Source organism: Puma concolor, chromosome B3 (genome assembly GCF_028749965.1).
Source record: "Puma concolor isolate L17-30 chromosome B3, mPumCon1.1.hap2, whole genome shotgun sequence".
Lineage (NCBI taxonomy): Eukaryota > Metazoa > Chordata > Mammalia > Carnivora > Felidae > Puma > Puma concolor.
The window spans coordinates 107,772,027-107,797,144 of NC_141672.1; the positions used below are offsets into that span (position 1 = coordinate 107,772,027).

The 25,118-nt window shown below is 36.8% G+C and overlaps 1 protein-coding gene across 9 annotated transcripts in view; it reads left to right on the forward strand.

The window, feature by feature from the left end:
* The window catches only part of USP3 (ubiquitin specific peptidase 3), a 107,605-nt gene that overhangs the window by 77,971 nt on the left and 4,516 nt on the right, over positions 1-25,118 (forward strand). For all 9 annotated transcript variants that reach the window (XM_086710886.1, XM_086710885.1, XM_086710887.1 and 6 more), the window contains 3 exons: positions 21,985-22,103; positions 23,331-23,444; positions 23,585-23,652. In XM_086710886.1, the coding sequence (XP_086567012.1) occupies positions 21,985-22,103; positions 23,331-23,444; positions 23,585-23,652 (301 nt within the window). The remainder of the gene's footprint in view (positions 1-21,984; positions 22,104-23,330; positions 23,445-23,584; positions 23,653-25,118) is intronic.

The following is a 25,118-nucleotide window of genomic DNA, read 5'->3' on the forward strand; positions in this document are numbered from 1 at the left end:
TCCTTTGAATTTTCAGACTTGATTTTTATTTTATTAAAGAGCTTACTGTTGACTTAAAAAACTAGACGGTAGAGTTGGGTATCTCCTCATTCTTTCTGTTTACCACTGTTATCAATTAAAGGTACTACTTTTCTTGGGACATCCAGAATGTGATGAATTTTAGTCGATATGCATTTCTTTATTAAACAGATGGAGATGTGATTACCTTTCACACGCTTTTACATGCTTTATGCAAGGATTCCTTGTGTGGTTTCTGGAATGTTAATTGATAAGATTAGTTTTCATAGAAAGGAAAAATATGGTGAGAAAGATCCCTGGAATTTGAAATTATGTAACTGAAAGCATGCATATTATGAGAAGCTAAAATAACCCCAGTTCTAAAATCTCACAAAGATGGCATCAAAAAGGAAAGATATTATTATAGACCAAAGAATCCTACATAAAATATTAGCTAATAGAATTTAGTACTGTAGTACAATAACATAAAGAGATCAAGTAGGATTTTTCCAGCAGTGCAGGACTGATATATTGGGAAGGAAGCATTTCTTCTGGCCACCAAAGTCCTAGGTGGACTAAAAACCAAATTGACATGAGACAGATTAGCAGGAGAAAACCAAATTTAATATCTTATGTATGGGGAATGCACACAGCCATGAAATTCTGAACACAAGCAACATGAGGTAAGGAGAGGGGTAGGAGGGTAAGGAATATTAGCAGGAAGGTGAGAGGAAATGTTTGGAAAATAAAGGTGGTCCTGTTACGTAGGGAAGTTTCTTCAGTAAAGATGTATCTCTTGTTCATGGTACAGGCTCGCCTTTCCAATGTAAATTTAGGCAGTTGAGGGAAAGGTTAAGAGCTTTTCCTGAATTTTAACTTCAACAACGAATGTTCATGCCAAAGTGGCCTGTCTTTGGGGCTGCCTGCCCTGGGCCCCTGCAGTTTCCTCCTCTGAAACTTCCCTCAAGTTTCACACATTAAAATTGAGCCGGTTGATTGTTCTGTCTGGTTGAACCAGTCCTGGGCAGTAGATCAGTTCAGTTAAACTCATTTTGGGGGGCATGATGCAAGTGTGTTCTCAGAGTTAGGCCTTGAACTATAGTTCAAGCAATCAGGTATTAAATAAGAGGCATTTCTGTGGAAACACAAAGAGCAGTTAGTGATTAGATCAAATTTTAAGCTGGTGTCTGAGTTTTGAGGGTAGCCAGTTGAGAAGATTTCTAGATGTCAAGCTTAAAGCGTCTTCAGTGCAGTGGCAGTCTGACAGATTTTCTCTGGTTTGTAGTTTGAATGTCTCTGGTGATCTTTTGGAATGGCCCACAGAGCAAAAGGCATGAAGAGTGCCTGTATATGCTGATGTGTTTATTTCTCTGAGGTTTACATAAATTTATTCCTATTTAATTTGGAGGGCTTCAGGGGAAAGGGCAGTTTTAGTTCTCAGATGAACTCAATGTAGAAGGTTGGGACAAAAATAAAAAATGTTTGTGGAGAGTTATATAGCTAGGCATCGTAGGAAACTAGAAGAAATCAGGATCTAGTCTAGATTATAATGAACAGTATTAGAATCTAATAGGTATGTTACTGAAACCTATTTATTCTATAATCACCTTTCGTAGAGAGCCAAATTAATAACTCATTTGTTTGTAAAATCTAGTTTCAAAAAAACGTGGCCTGATCACTTATATAAGTGCAGCAGGAATAGCAATAAAACCTGCTTTGCCTGGAGCTTTTTCTAGGTTGAAGCTTTAACAGCCTCTTGAGACCAGATCCCCAACAAAACATCATCACAACTTCTGCAATACCTATAGATTTGGGTGAATTCCTCTCTTCCCGAGGTCCCCAAAATATCCTGAGGTTCCTGTACTTGTCAGGAATTAACAACATTTACTCACCTGGTAAGGCTGCTGGGAACTCTGTAAGCAAGGTACTAAACTGATATCTCTGAGGGGCTTTATTGGCTCCTTAAAGCTGTCTGGTCATATCTGAATTTATGCATGTATCAAATGTGACATTCCAGTCAAAGCCTTGGTTATATAACCAGTGTTTCCAATTGTGTCCTGTTACAAGGAGAACAGAATTGAACTTGTGAAAATAATTATAAGAATACTTACGGAGGGTTCAGGTAGAAAAAAGATGCAAGTTTCAATTTGTTCCAGTGGTAGTATTCTATCAAATTGCTCTAAGTCATTTAAGAGAAAAAGTTTGTTTTTTTTTTTAATCTAGAAAAACAAAGCATTTTAGAAAGTCAGCAATGTGGTAAATAAAAAGTCATAAAATTTCAAATTACCCTTTTCAGTTCTTTCATTTCCATGTCATTAATTCTTGTTTTGGGTTGAATCCAGTTTTTCTCCTAGTTCAGAAATTCTTACCAGTTTCATGGTAAGAATTCAGTTTTATGATCTTAAGCTTATCAGAAACCTATGCTTAGAGTTCTTTATGGGAGTCTCACTGAAGATAAGGCACATCTACAGTACCATCAGAGTAAAACAGTGACTGTATCAGAGTTCATTACACTGTAGAGGACAAGGAAATTTGGTTACTTCTGTGACACACAACACATAATAACATACCTGATTAGTTTAATTTGTCACAAAAACTTTGAAATATTCTAGGACCTCTCTCGAACACCTTACATTGTGGTCAAAAGACTTCATATTAGGATCACAGATCGTTATGAAACAATAATTATCTATTTACCCAAAGTGACAGTAAAAGATTTCAAAGGCAAATATAGAAGAACCTCACATAGTTGTGAGCAAAATTTAGCTTTTTTAACACTAACTAGACTCCCGTTTTCTTAAATAATCAAAGACTTGATAAATAAGCATTCTGTGATCATTTCCTCTTTTCTAGGCAGATTACCTTTAAAGATTAAAAAAAAACATTTGTTTATAGTTTATGTTTAAGAAAACCTTGGTCTTTTAGCAAAGAGAAAAACTAAAACTTAAGTTTATCCTAATCTTAGCCAGTACCGATCATATATAAAATTCCTTTCCCATAAACCTTCTGAAACCTCTTTTATATTCACTTCTTAAGTTTTCCCCTTTTTAAAAAACCAGTCTCCCTTTACGACAAAATTTTCTTTTCCCTAAACAAAAAAATGTATTCCTATCCCTCATACTTTTTTCTACCAAAACCACATATCTTTCTTTCCTTCCATATGGAATGGTTTCTCTTATTGTTTCTAGTAGTCTTAATTACATTTATTAGTTTCTAGTGAAAACTAAGTGGTAAGCAACTATGAAGTTATACAGTATTTTTTAGAATGGCGAATTTGTGAATACATTTCATAATTTCTGAAAACATAGTTTTTCAGTAAAAAACTAGGTTTGCTAACAGACTTCTGTTTTAGTTTCTCTATAAGAAGACAAAAATAAATTAACCTATGTTTAGTACTTATGGTTTTATTTTACTTTATTTGGAAATGACCTAGATATTCAATAAATTTCACTTAACCGATCATTTAACTTAGTTTCAGGGATTTGGGAAACTAAAAGTTTACCTACGAATCTTTTTATCTTATTTACATCTGTTTGCTTGTTCTTAACAATTCCCAGAAAACTTCATGAAGCATTAGACAAAAATCAATATTTTTTTTTTCCTGATAAATTTTCAGAGGTGAACTTACTTGACTTTCAGTAAACACAGGTAGGATGACAGTCTTACATTTCATGCTAACTCTAAAGGCATGTTTTTTAGTTAAACCAACTTTAAATTAGCTTTCGTACTGAGAATTTCCCAGATCATGCGAATTTGGAAAACATTTGGGTTAGTTTCTGTCTTTCTGAGTTTTGGAATTCCCAGTACTTACAAGTGCTTGGCTTCAAACCAACTAAAAAGAACTCTTTTACAAATTAATTTTGGTGATAACTTCTGGAGATAGAGAAAATATCTTACATTTATAACATATATGAACATACACAGTCAAGAGACAAAATATTACAGCTTTTGTTTTTACTAGTAATTTGTTGAGAGGACATTTAAGGCCCAATTGCCCTTTATTTACAAACTTCCCTAAAGTTTGTATTTCAAAGGAATGGCTTTTAGGTCCTAGAGAAGATGCAGACAGAAAACATAGATCACAAAGAATCCCAAGTTTTCTCCAAAATGGAAATCTGGAGCATATCTGCCTATTACCAGAGGTGCTGGAATCTGGGCACAAGACATTTTAGCAGTATGCATTTTAAAAAGGTCTTTTATTTTTTCTTCAGTCTCAGGTGACTGTGAACTGTGTTTAAAGACATGATGAAATTTATAATTTTAGGGGTGCCTGGGTAGTTGGCTAAGTGTCCAACTCTTGATTTTGGCTCAGGTCATGATATCACAGTTTGTGAGATAGAGCCCCGCACTGGGCTCTGTGCTGACAGCGAGGAGCCTGCTTGGGTTTCTTTCTCCCCCTCTCCTGCTCATGTTCTCTCAAAGTAAATAAATAAACATTAAAAAAAATAATATAAAGAAAAAAATTTGTTTAGAGTTTCAGGGCAGTTGCGATTTAAAACTTACTATTATTGTTTTAAGTATAGGACAATTTTGTTCCAGTATCCTGATCTTTTATAATAAATAGCTACCAACATTTTGAGGGGAATAGGCGAGCTTTAGGGATTGGTAAAAATAGCTGGGATTTGACTTGATACTAGAGTTGCATTTCTGGTTTTGTAGAGGTTTGTAAGCCAACTGTTTCTAATTCCCAAAGGACTAGATTACAGTCAGAATATCAAGGGATTGGCTTGCCTTTTTAAATTAACCCCCCTCTCCCTTTTTTTATTTTTTTAACTAAAATGGGAATCGACAGATGTAGTAAAGTCCATATCAAGCAATTTAACAAAAGCCTTCTTGCAGCATACATAATTCAGTCTTGGCTTCTGTTCGCCCCTGAATGCTGGTCTTGCGCAGATCATTTGTGTGAGGGCCTGGGAGAAAGTTTGGTCTTCTTTTCTTTGTGAAGGGGGTCTAGGATACATCTGCAAAGTGTATTGCAAAGGAATGTCTCAAGCTAACAGAGCGTGCTTACACAGCCCTGGAAGGTAGGAGCAAAGCAAGCCTTATTGCCAGTCTCAAGTGCTTTTGTCAAATTTATTACCTGGCTTTCAGCCTCTACATTAGCAACATGTATTCTTTGAACCCAGAGATTTAGCTGCCTGTAATTCTTGGTAGGAAAAGGAGGTTAAAACAGGTAGATGAGGCCAGATTTTAAGGGGATTTTACATTGGATGTGGACATTTATTTATAAGTCTTAGGCCTGATTTCTGTTCAGCTTGTCAAGGGAGTCCCTAAGCCTCACTGTTCTCTAATAAGACCATTGAGATCTCTCTATACAGAGTGTCTTTCCTTTAAATATAACCAATTTAAAGACCATCTATGAGTAGGATCTATTAACAGTGACTCCAATTAACCTTTTAATGGCTGAACCAAAGAAGCAAGAAGCATCCAAAAAGGGCATAGATGATACAGCCCCCATGATCTAACAATCTGCTCCCAAAATTAGTCTAAGAAAGCAAAGACATTCATTTCACAGGTGGTAAGGATAGTAAAAACAGGTTCTCTGGTCTCCCAGGAAAACACAAGATTCCTCCAGTCACAGCCTGCTAATCTGTGACACTGGGCAGGTGCTGATGGACTGGGACTTGCCAGCATAAACAGGCAATGGTGACTGAGATGACAATCACTTTTTTTTTTTTTTTTGAGAGAGAGAGAGAGAATCCCAGGAAGGGCAGAGACAGAGAGAGATAGAGAGAGAAGTGGGGCTCATCTGAAGCAGAGCAGGAGCTTACCCAAAGCACAACTCAAAGTCATGAACTGTGAGATCATAACCTGAGCCAAAGTCAGATGCTTAATGACTGAGCCACCCAGGTGCCCGAGATGACAAAGATTATAAGGTGGGACCTCCCATGACAAACACCCCTGAGAGCTGGCTTGGCCAGAGGGAGAGGCCAATCCCCAGTCTATTCCACTGGCCATGAGGCTACCCTTTTAGGATATAGAATGAGATGAAAGAAAAAATATCTTCTATACATGTTAACAGCTTTGGCTAAACCTTGGGTTTCTTGGAGCCACATGAATACCTAGAAGGGATGTGCTGTAGGTTTGGGGACTGTGTGTTGTATTGCAATGTACCTTGTTGCAAGGAAGTTTGCTTGAGGCTAGTGGGTAAACCTAGTGTCAATCTAACCTGCTCTGTGATCAACTTACCTATCACAAGAGTCTTCTTGAGACAGCACTCTAATTAATAGCTTTTAAGTGCTTGATCTGTGCCCACCAGTTTTGGGGCTTTAGCTTCCAAGATGTCCCTTAGCAACAGTCTTTACCTTATGTGCATATTCAAAGTTCATATGACAAATGACTTAAAACACAAACAGAAAATCCCAACAACTTTTTTTTGGAGGAAATGGATCAGTAACCAAAAGAGGACTCTACCAAATTGAACCAGAGTTGCTTAGCCTAAGGAACTAGGTTCCACCAATATTTTCTACTGCTAATTTAACTTAGCAAGAGTGAGGAGGACTCTCACCACTCTTGGTGTACTGGACTCTGCAGATAGAGATTTTGGGAGGTTGACAGGGTAAGAAATCTTACCTTCTGCCGGGTATATGTCAGATGTCCCAAGGATCTCCGTTGCAGTGGTGTCTAGTGAGTCAAAGTATCCTACTGACTATGTCAACTGTTGAAGAAGAATTTCCTCTGCCCTTCAAAGTCCTCTCTGGGCAAAGAACCAAACTGACTCAAGATAGATTAACTGGGGAAAATCAAATTTAGGTATGTACAGGGAATCCACACAGACTTGAAATCCTGAGGACCAACATGAGGCTTCCACGAGCTAAGGAGAGGGGTGGGGGTCTGAGGATCAAAGGGGAGAAGAGATGTTTGTAAAACAAAGATTGTCCTGTTATTTAGGCACATAAGTTTCTTAGTTAAAGAGGAATCTCTTCCTGGTGAGCAGGCAGTTGAGGGGGAGGTAAAGAGCTTTTCCTGAGCCTGCTGAACCTGCTGGGTTTTGTTTGCTTAACTCAAAATAATGTTCATGTTAAAGTGGCCCATCTTAAAAAAAAAAAAAAAAAAATTGGGGCACCTGGGTGGCTCAGTCATTTGTGTCAGACTCTTGATTTTGGCTCAGGTCATGATCCCAGGGTCATGGGAATCAAGCCCCATGTTGGACTCTGCACTGAGTGTGGAGCCTGCTTAAGATTCTCTCCCTCCCCCTCTCTCTTCCCCTCTGCCCTTCCCCTCCACTTGCACTCTCAAAAAAAAAAAAAAAAAAAAATTCAAAGTGGCCTATCTTGGGGCAGCCTGCTCTGGCCAGCCTGCCTTATACCCCTGCAGATGAAATATTGGAAAATATAATTTAATGGGAGAAGATAAAAACGCCCAAATAGGTTTTGATACAGTTCCAAATACATCGCTGATTAAAGAAGGAAAAAAACCTTTTACTGACTCTTAGTAAGCTAGGAATAAAAATGTTAATTTGATGGAGATTATCAAAAGCTGTCAGTGATCTTCATAGTTAACAGTGAAGCACTAAGGATTTTCCATTACAGTGTGGAAGCAGCCAGGAGTCCTGCCACTGAGGGACAAGGCATTAGACAAGAAAAATAAAAATAAGGACGAGGAAAGACCAAATTGTCAACATTTGCAGATGAACTGGTTAGACGCTGCAAACATTTCAAGAAAATTAGTTGGAAATTATGAGAGAATGTTTAATAGCTATCCCTGAAGAGCAGCCCTGGGTAGGAGACTTGTTTTTCTAAAACTGTCCATTTTTTAAAAAAACAGGTATTATTTTGGTAAGTTCTAAACATGGAGCTAAAAAGTTTAATAAGGCAGCCAAATAATAAATAGGCAAGGGGTCCCTGGGTGTTTCAGTTGGATTTCGGCTCAAATCATGTTCTCACGATTCAGATAATGGAGACTGAGCTCCGCCCATGTCAGGCACAGAGACTATTTGGGATTCTCTCTCTCCCATTCCCCCACTCAAGAATGAGTTTGTGCTCTCTCAAAATAAATATTTAAAAAGTAGGCAAAAAAAAAACAATTGCTTTACTATACATAGCAGAAGATCCTATTCACAGTAGCAGTAAAATCTTTATTGAAAAATATTTAAGACCTAGGTGAAGAACATTATAAAACTTTATACAAGAAAAGATTAAAAGTCTTAATAAACAGAGCCATGTCCTATTCTTGGATGGGAAGACCCAATATGAAATGGTAGAGATGTCAGTTATCCCCCAAATTATTCCCTAAAATTATTCTAATTTGCCCAAAAGTTCTCCTGTAAGCAGAAAAATTCTTAAGAGGTGCTTAAAAAGTTTTTTAAGTGAAGATGAGAAAACAGGTTAGAGATGAGGTAGAAAATGTCCTAGATGTACTAATTTAGCAGGTACTAGTGCAGAAATGCTTATATATGGGAATTTATTATATAGCAAAGAAAAAATTTCAAATCAGTGCAGAAAAGATATTAGTCAATAGATAGTGTGAGTGAAAATGAAAATTAAAACATTAATTTCATCCCTAATTCCTGTGTTTTCTCAAATTAATACAAGGTTTCAAGATTTAGTATGAGGGGCACCTGGGTGGCTCTGTTGGTTAAGTGTCCAACACATGATTTCAGTTCAGGTCATGATTTCATGGTTGAGTTTGAATCCATTCGGCTCTGTACTGACACCGCGAAGCATGCTTGGGCTTTCTTTCTCTCCTTCTCTCTGCCCCTCCCCTGGTCTCTCTCTCAAATAATAAAAAAACTTAAAAAATTTATTATGAAAAATAAAACCACAGGACTCTATCGGCAAGTTTTTTTTGGATCTTGTTGTAAGGGAGAGCTTTCACCAAGGCCAGAACCCATAAAGGAAAATATTCATAAATTCAACTGCGTAATGGTGAAAGACACCATAAACAAAGTGGAAAAGGAGATGACCTGTGAGAAAGAGTACTTGAGTAAAGTATACGAATAGGAAGAGAATTGCAAACAGTTGATTTAACATATGAAAATGCATTGTCTTACATATTCAAGAAAGTGTACATATCGGGGCGCCTGGGTGGCTCAGTCGGTTAAGCGGCCGACTTCGGCCTAGGTCATGATCTCGCAGTCCGTGAGTTCGAGCCCCGCGTCGGGCTCTGTGCTGACAGCTCAGAGCCTGGAGCCTGTTTCAGATTCTGTGTCTCCCTCTCTCTGACCCTCCCCCGTTCATGCTTTGTCTCTCTCTGTCTCAAAAATAAATAAACGCTAAAAAAAATTAAAAAAAAAAAAAAAGAAAGTGTACATAAAGCAGAATTGTTCAAAATGACAAAGATAGGTAATATTAATTGTTAGTAAAGGTTTTGGAGAGTGGACACTCTCACATATTGGGGTCAATGTAAATTGCTGGTTTGGGAGGACAGTGATCATTTTCAGTGAGCATTTCCTTAAAAAGTAATTTTACTTGTCAATGTGGACAATGATACCTGTAAAAAGATGTCCTTGAAGCATTCTTTGTTATTGGAGAGATCAGAAACAGTTTTATGTGTCCACTAGTTTAATAAATTGTAAATTTAATAAATAATGCTATGTAGTAATTAAGAAAGATATAAAGTTGATCAGTAGCCAGGCCACAGAAAGATAGCTACAAAGTACTGTGGAATACTATCTATGGAAGTATGTTTATAGAATGATTCCATTTGTATAAAATAAAAAACATTCAGGTGTGCATTAAAATTCTTGAGCAGCATATCCATCTGTTCACAGTGATTTCTTAGGGACAGGCATTCCAGAAGAAAGTGAACTAGGACTTCCTTTTTCATGCTCTTTTATGTTGTTTGGATTTTTTTAACCTATTCTATCACCTTCATAATTATACATTTGCTTTGGGGGAGTAAAAAAAAAAAATGTGGATTAATTTAAACATACTTCCCAATTACTGTTTTGCTAAATTAAATTTATATAGTGGATAAAGGGGATCTAATAACGTCAACAAATCAGTTTTATTCCCTGCTCTCCATAGGGATGTATTTAACAGTTTAAATAATGTGGAAGACTGACACTTGTGAAATATATGCCCTGAAACCTTTGAGAATCTTAGGAGTTTCAAAAACCACCATGGCATATATTTTTTTTTGCTCATGAAATGCAGTAATGTACAAATGAAAAAAGTTTAAGCAGCTTCCTCAGATGGGAGGTGTGAAGGTAAGTAGAGAACAAAGCTTTGCTGAGATGTGAATGCTGGGTAGCTAGTAGACTGTTCACTGGCCATGTGATTCACTTCCACATACAAGCTTTGAGAAGTGAAATTTATATTCATGCTGCTGCAAAATAGTAAACTGTAGTCATTTCAGGGTCATTCAGACTTTCCAGATAATTAAAACGGCAGGCATCAAATCTGTGAATGTCAGGGGTAGGCTGTGCCTAAGCAGTCTTTTTCTTTGAGAAATAATGACTGTATGCATGTATGTTTCAATAAAAGTTGAAGGACATTAAGAAAAGTGTCATATTCATTGTAGAATTTAGCAAAGATTCAAAAGAATACAAAGGGGAAAATAAGCGACCCTTATAATTCTGTCCAGCAGTACCATGGTTAAGAGAATTTTTTATTTAAAAACTGATATAAAAGCTGTTTTATAAAAAGGCAGCAGTTGGAAATTTAGAATTATTGTGGATTGTTACTGTTTTAACCCATAGAAGCCATTACAAATAGGCATTAGTTTTAAGGAGAGCTAAAAACAAGCTTTTAAAACCCATATGGAGAGGACTATGTGGGTAGTTCTTTACTAATCCAACGAGGGTTTATAATGTTCCTTCTTTATTAAAACTGGAGGCTGCCCACGGACACGACAGTCTTCTGACTTTCTGATGCAGCTGTGACAGTCAGCAAAGCTGCCTCAATGTCTGAGGGGTATAGCAGCAGGTGTGGGCTGTTGAGCTTGTAGCAAGAAAGGGGTGTGAGAACACAAGATGGCTTTGAGAGACAGTTGGGGCTACCATTTTAAAAACCGAATGTTTGAAAAACCAGATTCAGCTTGTATGGCTTACTAATGAATTGTTTAATGAGCCTTTTCTGTCTTCTGTTGTATTTTGGTTTATCATAAACCAGTTATGCATAAATCAGTTATGGGACCACTTACTTAGGTCACCCTTTAAGTTTAAGCCTCTCAAAAGCAATGGAGCAAAACCTGGTCTTCTGTGCCCCTGTAGCTGTGGCACAGAGGCTAATTGCAAGCAGCTAGGCTGAATGTGGACTTCACCCAACAACAAGCCCAACCAAGGTGGCCTGAGGCATATAAAGGGCATGGGACCAAACTGTGCAGCATACCCACAGCAGGCAAAGTAGGTCATTGCAGCTCCCTGTGCTGAAGGCATATGCGGCTTACCCACAATAGTAGGTCACATGTAACCCACACAAAGGGCACCCCTGGAGGACCTGGTTTTGGTGACCTGAGGGGGCTGTTCTCTCCTACACAAGGCCACCACTTTAAAGACCAGGAGATGTAGCTGACCTACCTAATACATAGAAACAAAAACACAGTTATAAAACATGAGTAGAGAGAGGAATATGTCCCAAATGAAAGAGCAAGACAAAATCACAGCTAAATGAAATGGTAATAGGCAATATGCCTAATAAAGAATTGAAAGTAGTGGCATAAATATACTCACTGGACTTAAGAGTGGATGAACTCAGAACTTAAAAATATAAAAACCAGTCAGAGGTAAAGAATTCAATAACTGAAATAAAAAATACATTAGAGGCCATCAACAGCAGATTAGAGGATTCAAAAGAATATAGTCATCTGGAAGAGAGGGTAATCAAACGCAACCAATCTAAATGGGGAAGAAAAAAAAATGAGAATAGGTTAAGGGACCTCAGTGACATCATCAAGCATAGTGACATTCACTTTATAGAGATCTCAGAGGGAGCAAAGAGAGAAGGAAACAGAAAACTTACTCTAGGGCAGAAGGAAATGGCAAGATGTATTCAAAGTACTGAAAGGAAAAAACCCTGCAAACCAAGAATACTCAATCCAGCAAGGTAGTCATTCAGAATAGGAGAGATAAAGAGTTTCCCAGACAAAAGTTAAAGGAATTCATCACCATGAAACAAGACTTTTAAGAAATGTTTAAGGAATTTTTTTAAGTGGAAAGAAGAAGCCATAACTAAAAGGAAATTACAAATGGAAAAAATTTGACAGGTAAAAACAAATATATAGTAAATGTAGTAGATTAATCACTTAATGGAGGTTAACACACAAAAGTAGCAAAATAGATTATATCTACAAAAATCAGTCTAGGGATCAATAAAAAAAGATGCAAAATCTATCATATACATAATATGGAGGGGGAGTAAAAATGTAGTCCTTTTAGAACTTAAGGGACCATCAACTTAATACAGACTGCTAAACACATAAGATGTTATATATGAACCCAAGTGTTACCATAAATAAAAAACCTACAGTAGATACAGATACACAAAAAATAAGGGAATCCAAGCATAACACTAAATAAAGCCATCAAACTACCAAGGAAGAGAGCAAGAGAACAAGAAAGGAACAGAAAAACTACAAAACAACCAGAAAACAGTTCAAAGAATCATGCTTACTTTAAATGTAAATGGACTAAATGCTCCAGTCAAAAGATATAGGGTGATGAAATGGATTTTAAAAAATCCAACTGTATGCTTCCAAGAGACTCACTTCAGACCTAAAGAAACATACAGACTGAAACTGAAGGGATGCAAACACATATACCATGCAAATAGAAGCAAACAAAACACAACACACACACCTGAGGTAGCCACAGTTATATCAGACAAAATAGACTTTAAAACAAAGACTGTAGCATGAGACAAAGAAGGGGACTACATAAAGGGATTGATCCTACATGAAAATACAATTGTAAATATCTGTGTGCCCCAAATAGCATCTCAACACATAAAGCAAATATTCACAGACCTAAAGGGAGTAATTGACAATAGTAATATCAGGGGACTTTAATACCCTACTTACATCAATGAATGGATAGGTTATCTAGACAGCAAGTCAATAAAGAAACAATGCTTTTCAATGATACATTGGACCAGATTGGCCTAACAGGTATATTCAGAGCATTATACTCAAAAACCAGTAAAATACGCATTATTTTCAAGTGCACATGGAACATTCTCCAGCATAGATCATGGTAAGCCACAAAACAAGTATATTAAAATCATATTAAGTATCTTTTCCGAACATAATGAAACTACAAATTCATTACAAAAAAAAATCTTGAAAAACACAAAACAGATGGAGAAACAACATACTACTAAACAACCATTGGGTCAGTGAAGAAATCAAAGCAGAAATAAAAAAATACATAGACACAAGTGAAAATGACATTAAGGTCCAAAATCTTCAGGACAGAGCAAAAGCAGCTTTAAGAGGGAAGGTAATACTGATACAGGCATACCTCAAGAAACAAAATTCTCAACCTAACTTACACCTAAAGGGGCCCGAAAAGAATAAATGAAGCCCAAAACTAGAACGAAGGAAATAAAAAAAAAAAGCAGATCGCTCAAACTAAGAGCAGGTTCTTTGAAAAGGTAATTGATAAACCTTTAGCCAGACTTATCAAGAAGAAGAGAGGACTCCCAGTAAATAAAATCAGAAATGAAGGAGACACAACAAATACAAAGGATATAAGAGAATATTATGCAAAGTTATATGCAACAAATTGAAAAACCTAGAAGAAAGGGGTAAATTCCTGGAAACTTACAATCTTTCAAAACTGAACCAGGAAGAAATAGAAAATTTGAACAGATCAATTACTAGTAATATAATTGAATCAACAATTAAAAAGAAAAACTAACACAAGTCCATGACTAGATGACTTAACATATGAATTCTATCAAGCATTTAAAGAAGAGTTAATACCTGTTTTTCTCAAACTATCCTCAAAAATAGAATAGGGAGGAAAACTTCCAAATTCATTCTACAAGGCCAGCATTAACCTGATAACAAAACCAGACAAAGATACAAAAACAAAGATACAAAAAACAAAAACAAAACACCAACTATAGGCCAGTATCTCTGATGAACACAGATCCAAAAATAATAAAGTAGTAGCAAACCAAATTCAACAATACATTTAAAAAAAAAAAAAAAAAAACAACACTCAACATAATTAAGTAGGATTTATTCCAGGGATGCAAGGGTGGTTTACTACTTGCGAGTCAATCAGTGTGATAGATCACATTAACAAGAGAAAGGACAAAAACCATATGATTATCTCAAAAGATGCAGAAAACGCATTTAACAAAATACAACATCCATTCATGATAAAAACTTTCAACTAAGTAGGTTTAGAGGGAATATACCTCAACATAATAAAGGTCATATATACAAACCCACAGCTAACATAGTACTCAATAGTGAAAAAGTGAGTACCTTTCCTCTAATATCACGAACAAGACAAGGATATCCACTCACCATTTTTATTCAATATAGTACTTGAAGTCCTAACTGTAGCAGTTGGACAAGAAAAAGAAAAGGCATTCAAATTGGTAAGGAAGAAGTAAAATTGTCATTATTTGTAGATGACATGATAGCATATATAGAAAACCCTAAAGACTCCACCAAAAAACTCGTAATGAAGAAGCAGAAAGAAAATCCTGCAGCAAAAAGATACATACCTAGGAATAAATTTAACCAAGTGAAAGATATATACTCTGAAAACTGTAAGACATTGATGAAAGAGATGAAACATGATACAAAGAAATGGAATGATATACCATGCTCATGGGTTGAAAGAGTATTGTTAAAATGTCCATACCACCCAAAGCAATCTACAGATTGAATGTAAATCCTATCAAAATACCACTGGTATTTTTTATAGAAGTAGAACAATCCTACAATTTGTATGAAATCACAAAAGATTGCCAAAGCCATCATGATAAAGAATAAAACTGGAGGTATCACAATCCCACACTTCAAAATATACTACGAAGCTACACTAATCAAAACAGTGTGGAACTAGCACAAATAGACTTGGAGATAATGGAACAGACTCAAGAGCCCAGAAATAAATTCACAACTATATGGTCAGGTAATCAACAACAAAGGAGGCAAGAATATACACTGAGGAAAAGACAGTCTTTTCCATAAATAGTGTTGGGAAAATTGGACAGCTACTTGCAAAAAAGTGAAACTGGACCACTTTCTTACACTATACACAAAAATAAACTCTAAATGGATTAAAGACCTAAATGTAAGACCTGAAACCATAAAACTCCTGAAAGAAAATACAGGCAGTTATCTCTTAGACATCACCCTTAGCAGCATATTTATGGATAGGTCTCCTCAGGCAAGGGAAACTGAAGCAAAAATATACTAATAGGACTACACCAAGATAAAAAGGTTCTGTACAGCAAAGGAACCAACAGAACAAGAAAGCAGCCTACTGAATGGGAGGAGATATTTGCAAATGATAAATCCCATAAGCGGTTAATAGCCAATACACATACACACACACACACACAAACTTGACACCAAAAAAATCCAAGTAAAAAATCAAGATGAATAGACATTTTTTCAAAGACATACAGATGGCTAGACATGAAAAGATGCTCAACGTCACTAGTCAAGGAAATGCTAATCAAAACCACAATGCGGTATTACTTTATACCTGTCAGAATGGCTAGTAGCAAACAGAAAAGAAATATCAAGTGTTGGCAAAGATGTGGAGAAAAGGGAATCCTAGTGCACTGTAGGCAGGAATGTAAATTGGTGCAACCTACTGGGGTAAGCAGCATGGAAATTCCTCAAAAAAAAATTAAAAATAGAAATACCATATGATCCAGTAGTTCCACTGCTGGGTATTTATCCAAAGAAAATGAAAACACTAATTCCAAAAGATGTATCCACCCCTGTGTTTACTGCAGCATTATTTACAATAGCCAAGATGTAGAAGCAACCCAAGTATCCATCAGTAGATGAATGGATAAAGAACGTGGGATAGATAGATATACATGATGTATATTAGTCATAAAAAAGAATGAGATCTTGCCATTTGGGACAACACAGATGGACTCAATAAGGAAACATTGGCCTTAAATGACACATTAGACCAGATGGACTTAACAGATATGTACAGAACATTTCATCCAAAAGCAAAAGGATGTACATTCTTCTCAAGTGCACATGGAACATTCTCCAAGATAGATCATCTGTTAGGCCACAAAAGAAGTCTTAATAAATTTAAGAGGATTAAAATCGTATCAAACATCTTTTCTCACCATAGGAGTATGAAACTGGACATCAATTAGGAGAAGAAAACTGGAAAATCCACAAATATTTGGAGATTAAATGACATGCTACTGAACAACCAATAGGTCAAATAAATTAAAAGAGAAATTTAAAAAATGCCTTATGACAAATGAAACTGGAAACAAAACATACTAAAACTTAAGGGCAAAAGCAGTTCTAGGAGGGAAGTTCATAGTGATAAATACCTACCTCGAGAAACAAGAAAAATCTCGAATAAACAAAATAACTTTACACTTAAAGGAATGAGAAAAAGAACAAAGCCCCAAGTTAGTAGAAGGAAGGAAATAACAGAGATTGGAGTGGAAATAGATGAGACTTTAGACAATAGAAAAAAATCAATGAAATAGCTGGTTCTTTGAAAATATAAAATTGACCGACCTTTTGCCAGACTCATGGAGACAAAGACAGGACTCAAAATCTGAAAGGAAAGAGGAGACCTTACAACTGATACCACAGAAATGCAAAGGATCCTAAGAGACTATTACGAACAGTTACACACACTGGACAACCTAGAAGAACTGGAAAAATTCCTAGAAACCCACAACCTACCAAGACTGAACTATGAAGAAACAGAAAATGTGAACAGACATTACTAGTAAGGAGATTGAATCAGTAATTGAGAAACTCCCAACAGACAGAAGCCAGGGACTATATACAACTTCAGTGATGAATCCTTTTGAACATTTAGAGAATTCATACCAATCCTTCTCCAACTTTTCCAAACAATAGAAAATGAAAGAACACTTTTTTTTAATGTTTATTTGTTTTTGAGACAGAGCAATAGAGCAAGCAGCAGAGGAGCAGAGAGAGGGAGACAGAATCCTAAGCAGTCTCCATGCCTTCAGCACAGAGCCCAATGCGGGGCTTGAATATTCGAACCATGAGATCATGACCTGAGCTGAAACCCAAAGTCAGACGCTTAAGTGATTGAGCTGCCCTGTCGCCCCAAGGAGAGAACACTTTTAAATTCATTTTACAAGGCCATGTTACAATGGCCTTGATACCAAAGACAAGGGCACCATAAGAAAAGCTGATGTTCCTGATTAACATAGGTGCAGAAATCTTCAACAAATCATTAAAAAAGTGAATTCAACAATACTGTTGACCCTGGAATAACATGGGTTTGAACTACACAGGTCCGCTTATATGCGAATTGTTTCAATTAATACAGTATAGTACTATAAACGTATTTTCTCTTCCTTGTGATTATTTTTAAAGCTTATTTATTTTGAGAGACCAAGCGTGTGTGTCCAAGTGGGGGAGGGGCAGAGAGAGGGAGAGAGAGAATTCCAAGCAGGCTCCTTCCTGTTAGCACAGAGCCCATCATGGGGCTTGATCCCACAAACCCTAAGATCATGACCTGAGCTGAAATCAAAAGTTGGACACTTAACAAGCCCAGGAGCCCCTTGTCATTTTTTAAAATAACATTTTCCTTTTTCTTACTTTACTGTAAGAGTACCGTATATAATATATATAACATACAAAATATGTGTCGATTGTGTTATTAGGATTCTGGTTAACAATAGCCTATCAGTAGTTAAGTTTTGAGGGAGTCAAAAGCCATATATGGATTTTTTTTAATACATGGATTTTCAGCTGCACAGGGGATCAATGCCCTGAATCTCTGTGTTGTTCAAGGGTCAACTGTACACTAAAGGTTCATATACCATAATCAGGTAGGATTTGTTCCAGGGATGCAGGGAAGGTTTAACATCTGCAAGGTAGTCAGTGTTATACAACACATTACAAAATGAAGGATAACAATTCTATGGTTATCTCAGTAGATGCATAAAAAGCATTTGGCAAAATTCAACACCCATTTATGATAAAAATTCTTAAAGTGGATATAGAGGGTACTTTCCTCAACATAGTAAAGGCCATATAGGACAAGCCCACAGCCTAACATAATACTGAATGGTGAAAGCTGCAAGCCTTTCCCCAGAGCAGAGAATAAAACAGGGATGTCCATTTTCACCACTTCTATTCAATATAGTATTGAAAATCCTCACCAGAGCAATTAGGCAAGGGAAAAAAAAGGCATCCTATTTCAAAGATGACACAGAATTATATATAGAAAAACCCTTAAGATTCCACCAAAAAGCATATTCAAGTTTTAACATCAAAATCATTATAGCAAAAAACTATTGCACTTTATACACTAATAATGAACTGTCAGAAAGATAAAATAGTCCCTTTACAGTTGCATCAGAAAGAATACCTAAGAATAAATTTAACTGAGGTAAAAGACCTGTACAATGAAAACTGTAAGAATGAAGAAAGAAATTAAAGGATACAAATAAATGGAAAGATATACCATGCCCATGGATTGGGATAATTAATGTTGTTAAAGTGTTCATATTACCCTAAGCAATCCCCAGATTCACTGCAACCCCATAAAAATTCCAATGGTATTTTTCACAGTAGAATAAATAATCCTAATATTTGTGTGGAACCACAAAAGACCCCAGATAGCCAAAGAAATCCCGAGAAAGAAGAAGAAGGCAGGAGGCATCACACTCCTTGATTTTTTTTTTTTTTTTTTTTTTTTTTTTTAGGTTTAGTCATTTGTTTTGACAGACAGAGAGTGGGAGAGCAGGAGAATCCCAAGCAGGCTCCACAGTGCCATCATGGAGCCCAATGCGGGGCTCAAACTCACAAACTATGATATCATGACTTGAGCTGAAACCAAGAGTCATATGCTCAACCAACTGAGCCACCCAGGTGCCCCACACTCCTTGCTTTTAAACTAAATTACAAAACTATAGCAGATCAAAACAGTATGGTTTTGGCATAGAAACAGACATCTTTATCAGTGGGACAGAATAGAGAATCCAAAAATAAGTCCATACATACATGGTCAGTTTACAACAAAGGAGCCAAGAATATACAAGGGAAAGGATGGTCTCTTCAATAAATGATGTTGGGAAAACTGGACAGTCACATGCAAAAGAGTGAAAATGGAATACTTTTTTTTTAACTCAAAATGGTTTGAAGACTGGAGCCTAGGACCTGAAACCATGAAGATCCTAGAAGAAAACATAGGAGGTAAGTTCCTTGACATAGGTTTTGGCAGTGACTTTTTTAATCTGTCTCCATAAGCAAAGGCAACAAAAGGAAAAATAAGTAAGAGGGATTACTTCAGAGGTGCCTGGGTGGCTCAGATGGTTAAGCATTTGAGTCTCGATCTTATCTTAGGTCTTCATCTCAGGGTCATGAGTTCAAGCCCTGCATTGGGCTCCACACTGGGCTTGAAGCTTACTTAGAAGAAGAGGAATAACTTCAAACCAAAAAGCTTCTGGACAGTAAAGGAAATAAGATAAGAAGGCAACCTACTGAATGGGAGAAAATGTTTGCAAATAATATTTGCTAAGGGGTTAATATCCAGAATATATAAAGAACTCATATAATTCAATAGCAAAACAACAAAACAACAACCAGTTCCATTTAAAAAATGGGCAGAAGATCCTAATAGACATTTTTCCAAAGATAACCTACAGATGGCCAACAGGTATATGAAAAGATGCTCTATGTCACTAATAATCAGAGAAATGCAGATGAAAACCACAATGAAGTATCACCTCACAACTGTCAGAATGGCTGTTATCAAAAATATAAGAAATAACGTGTCGGCAGAGATGTGGAGTACACTCTGGTCAAAATGTGTATTGGTGTAGCCACTATGGAAAACAGTATGGAGGTTCCTCAAAAAATTAAAGTACAACTACCAGATGACGCAGCAATTCCACTTCTGGGTATTTTCCCAAAGAAAATGAATATACTAACTTGAAAAGATATAAATGATCCCCATGTTCATTGCAGCATTATTTACAATAATCAAGATATAGAAGCAACTGTTACATGAATGGATAAAGACAACATATTTATACAATGGAATATTTCAGCCATAAAGAATGAAATCTTGCTTGCCATTTACAACAACATGGATGGAACTCAAGGGCATTATGCTAAGTTAAACAAGTCAGAGAAAGACAAATACCTTATGATCTCACTTCTATGTGAAATCTAAAAAAAACAAAACAAAACAACAAACCAAACCAACAACAAAAAATCCAAGCTCATAGATAACAGAAAAGAAATTGGTAGTTACCAGAGGTGAGGGATGGGGGGGTGGGCAAAAAGGGTGAAGGGGATCAAAAAGTAGAAACTTGCAGTTAGTAAGTCATTGGGATACAATTTGAGCATGTTGACTACAGTTAATAATACTGTATTGTATGTTTAAAAGTTGCTAAGAGAAATCAGAAGTTCTCACCACAGGAAAAAAAAAATTAAACTATGTTACTACGTATGGTGATGGATATTAATTAGACTTATTGTGGTGATCATTTCACAGTACAAATATTGAATTATGTTGTGCAGCTGAAAATAATATGTGCCAGTTATACCTCAAAAAAAATCCCACAAAGAATGCATGGTCCCCTTTTCCACACATTGGCCCGTGCACTCCCAGGCTCTTCCTTATACTGTCTCATGGAAGCCCGCATTGACTATGACCTGAAAACTCTTGAGTACAGAGACCAGTGTCCCTTTTCCTTATATAGATAGGTTTGTGCTTGCTACCCAACTTTTCAAACATTATATTGTTTAAAGATGCATATGTGCATATATGTGGTCTAGAGAGGCAAGCAAAAAGACAGTACAGAATTCAGGATAATGGCTATTTCTAGGGGGAAATACGGGGTTTGTGAGTGGGAAGATACAGGAAACTCCTAGCAGGGCTCCCACACATGGCCGTTTAGGTCGTTCACTGCAGAACTCTAGGGGAAGCCGTATATATACATAAAGTCTGGCTCCTCCAGTACTAGAGAGAATCCATTTTTTTTACCTGAGGGCTGGGTACAGGCATTCATATTCTTCTCTAAAAAGAGTATTATTTCTCTACAGAACAATACATACCTTACTGATTACAATAGGAGTTGGCAAACTTTTCCTATAAAAGGCCAGATATAAATATGTTAGGCATTATTGCACAGAAGTTCTGCATCCCAACTACTTAACTCTGCTGTTAAGTGTACAAGCAGTTACAGATGATATATAAATGAGTGGGTGTGTCTGTGTTCCAAGAAAACTTTATTTACAAAACCAACTAGCTGGATTTGGCTTGGGGCTGCAGTACGCCAAACCCCAGATTACACAGTTAAACCTTTAAAAGAAAAAAAAAAAAAAAAACAACTATCTGTGGTTTGTCTAGTGGATTCAGAGTAGAGCCTGGAACAAAGGATTCACTGGAGGTATAGTAGGAAGGTCAGTAATGTCGTTTCCTGCAATCCATGTTTTTAAGTAAGTTATGACTCAAAATGTTGGATCTGACTTTGTCCAACTATAATGTAAGACATTGAGAGAAAGTTGCGGCTCAAACTTGGATTTAAGGAAACCATTTTCATCAAAATGATCCAGACTAATTCTTCATTAAAAGCAACAAACCCAATAACCGTATCACCTGTCGTTAACTGATCACTACCAGATGTCAGACATAATGGCCAGGAACTTCACACGTTATTTTCCTCACAGCAGTTCTTCAAAGTGGGTTTGTTTGGGGTTTTTTGGTATCCATTTTGCAACCAAGAAAGGCTGACTTTTCCAAGGTCACAAAGCTAATAAAGCTGAGATTTGAGCCATAGTTGTCCAGCTTCAAAGTTCAGTCTGTTTTCTACAGCACACTGTCTCTATAGAAGGCTTTCTGTTTTAATGTCGCCAAAATCAATTTGGTTTTAGATTGTCTTCGCAGTTTTACTGACTTAGAAGAACTCGATGAGACAGAGTTATATATGTGCCACAAATGCAAAAAGAAACAAAAATCCACTAAAAAGTTTTGGATTCAGAAACTACCCAAGGTAAGCATGGAGTTTCAAATTATGCAATTTTGAGGGGAAAAATGTTTATGATTGATGAGAAGACAAATTATTTTTGTAACTTTAGCCTATGTGATCTATTCTGTATTGGTCTCTAGAGTTTTCAGCAAGAGGTAAATAAACCCTTTGAGAATGTATAATTAATGTGTCCTGATCACAATTTCCAGTATGTGGAGAGGATGGTTTCCTATCACACCACTGCTAAGCAGCCAGCTGGGTGTCCTACAATTCAGTGCAACTCTGACACTGTCAAAGCCGGTGATAGTGATCAGATTCCACAGGTTCAGGGCTCAGTCCCATAAGACTACCTCTGCTTCAGAAGCCCAGCAAATGCAGCTTGTTATTTTATGCTTCTGCCCAACAGGCTAGACATGTATATGAGGAGATGCATAGGGCAGGGTCCTGAACAGAGGAGCTTCTGTCCTTGTGGAGTTTGGGCCTGGCACCAGTAGCACTTTGAAGTGTTCTGGTTCCCCATCTGAAAGCTCTCCAAACCTCTCCTTTACGATTTTTATGGAGCCTTCATTACATAGGCATGGCTGATTAAGTCATTGGCTGTTGGCAGTTGTTCAACTTTCAGCCCCTCTGCCCTACCTGGAGAGTTGGGTTGGGGAGACTGAAAGTTCCAATTCTGTAATCACATGGTTGGACCCCTGGCAACCACGCCCAATCCTTTGAGGCAGTCAACAAGTTACCTTATTGGCATAACAAAGACACCTATATGGCCATCCCTTTGGAAATTCTAACAGTTTAGGAGCTGTGTGGAAATACATATATAATATATATACTATATAAGTCTAATTAAATATATAACATTATATAAAGTATATATAATTATTTTAGAAAATACAGTGTATATATAATATATATGTATATAATATATATATATATATATATATATATTAGGTCTTAACCCCCTTTCCATACAGCTCCTAAACCCTTAGCATATATATTTTCTAGTTTTTGTTTCCAGTCAGTTAACTACAGTGTTGTATTAATTTCAGGTGTTATATTTATTATAAATCACAATATCATAATAAGGTATGTGGAAGAATGTACTATCAAGGTTAAAAAAAAAAAAAAGAACTGATAGGCCACCTAAAATATTACTGAGAGGTATTAGTACCAAGTAGCTAATTTTACTGAAAGGGAAATTAGGTGTTTTTGGTTTTTTTTTTTTTACAATCTTTGTCCTTATCTCTCATCCAGGTACTATGCTTACATCTGAAACGATTTCACTGGACTGCATATTTAAGAAACAAAGTTGATACCTATGTAGAATTTCCATTGAGAGGCCTAGACATGAAATGCTACTTACTAGAGGTATGGTAAATTAATTACCTTTGCTAGGAGGTGCTAAGATGGCTTTTCAGTAAAATTAAGTCTTCACATTGATAGGAGCTGGGGTGTCATTGACCCCTGCTCCTAACTCAGTCCTGGATGTCTTCTCCCTTGTTCTATAGCCTGAGAACAGTGGCCCGGAGAGCTGCCTGTATGACCTTGCTGCTGTGGTGGTGCACCATGGTTCTGGGTAAGTGTGTCAGTGGCTTTTCTTATGATTGGTTTTCGAAAAGCACAGCAAAGGGGCACCTTGGTGGCTCAGTCAGTTAAGCTTCCACCCTCAGCTCAGGTCATGATCTCACAGTTTGTGGGTTCGAGCCCCGCGTCAGGGTGTATGCTGACAGCTCAGAGCCTGGAGCCTGCTTCTGATTCTGTGTCTCCCTTTCTCTCTGCCCCTTCCCCACTCACACTCTGTCTCTGTCTCAAAAAATAAGTAAACGCTAAAAAAAATAAATAAAAAGCACAGCGAAGACCTGCAATTTTGCACCACTCTTGATCATTCCCCGTCAACTCCTTAAAAATGGTTTCAGATACATAACACAGGTGAGGTAGAACTTTCTTTCAGTCGTGGTGTCAAAGAATGTTCTGGAGAGGATGTTGTAAAGTTAGAAGAAAAGGCACATGAAAGCAAAATGGAGAAGGGTTCATTTGAGCTCAGCATTGAGAACCTGTTTGTCCACAAAATCCTCAGTAGACTTTACTCCAAAGTTGTTTATTTCCTTTGCCATTTGACTTTTAAATTGGGGTAAAATGGGAAATTATTTGGAGTAACTTACTTCATATCATCTGTTTAAAGATTTTTTTATTTTATTGAATAATTTTTTTCTGGTAATTTTGTTATTAGTTTATGCTTTCTGATTCCTTGAGAATGGCTATTTTACTTTTAAACATGAACAAACCCCTATCCGCGTTGAGAACCCTTTTCCCTCAGAACTTTGTAGACATTGCTCCCTTGACTTCATCATTCCAGGGCCAAGTCCACTACAGGTCTGATTCTCATCTCTTTATAGGCAACTTTTTTTTACTTACTGGAAGGTTGTAGGATCCTCTCTCTTCGGATTTAAGAAATTATAGTAGCTGTATTCCTGGCTTAGTAGTTGATAGGGACAGTCTTTGGTGTCCTCAGCTCATGGAAATATTGTTTGTTCCACCCCATTCTCTCCCTGTTACATGTGTGGCAATCCCTCCGTATCTGCAGAGATACATTCCAAGACTCCCAAGTGGATGCTTACAATCATAGTAACAAATCCTATATATACACTTTATTTTTTCATGTACATACAGACATACCTATGATAGCTTAATTTATAAACAATTATAATATTAATTATAATTGTGACAGTGTTAGGCTTCTTTTGACCTTTGGACAATATATTAGAAAGCATCATCTCTTGGACCGCAGCTGACTGTGGTAAACTGAACCGTGGAAAGGGAAACTGAGGACAAGGGGTGATTATTATATAGTGAATTTTCTGGTTCTTTTCCACATTTTAACCGTTGTTTAATGATTTCCATCTCTGTTTCTTAAGACTGCCATGGCCTATTTTTCCAAATCACCAATTTGGATTTCATCTGTACCCAAATTGAAGATGACATTTTTGATACCATGGCAATCCCATTTTTCTGGTAACTCCTTTTCCTAACAAACATTTTTGT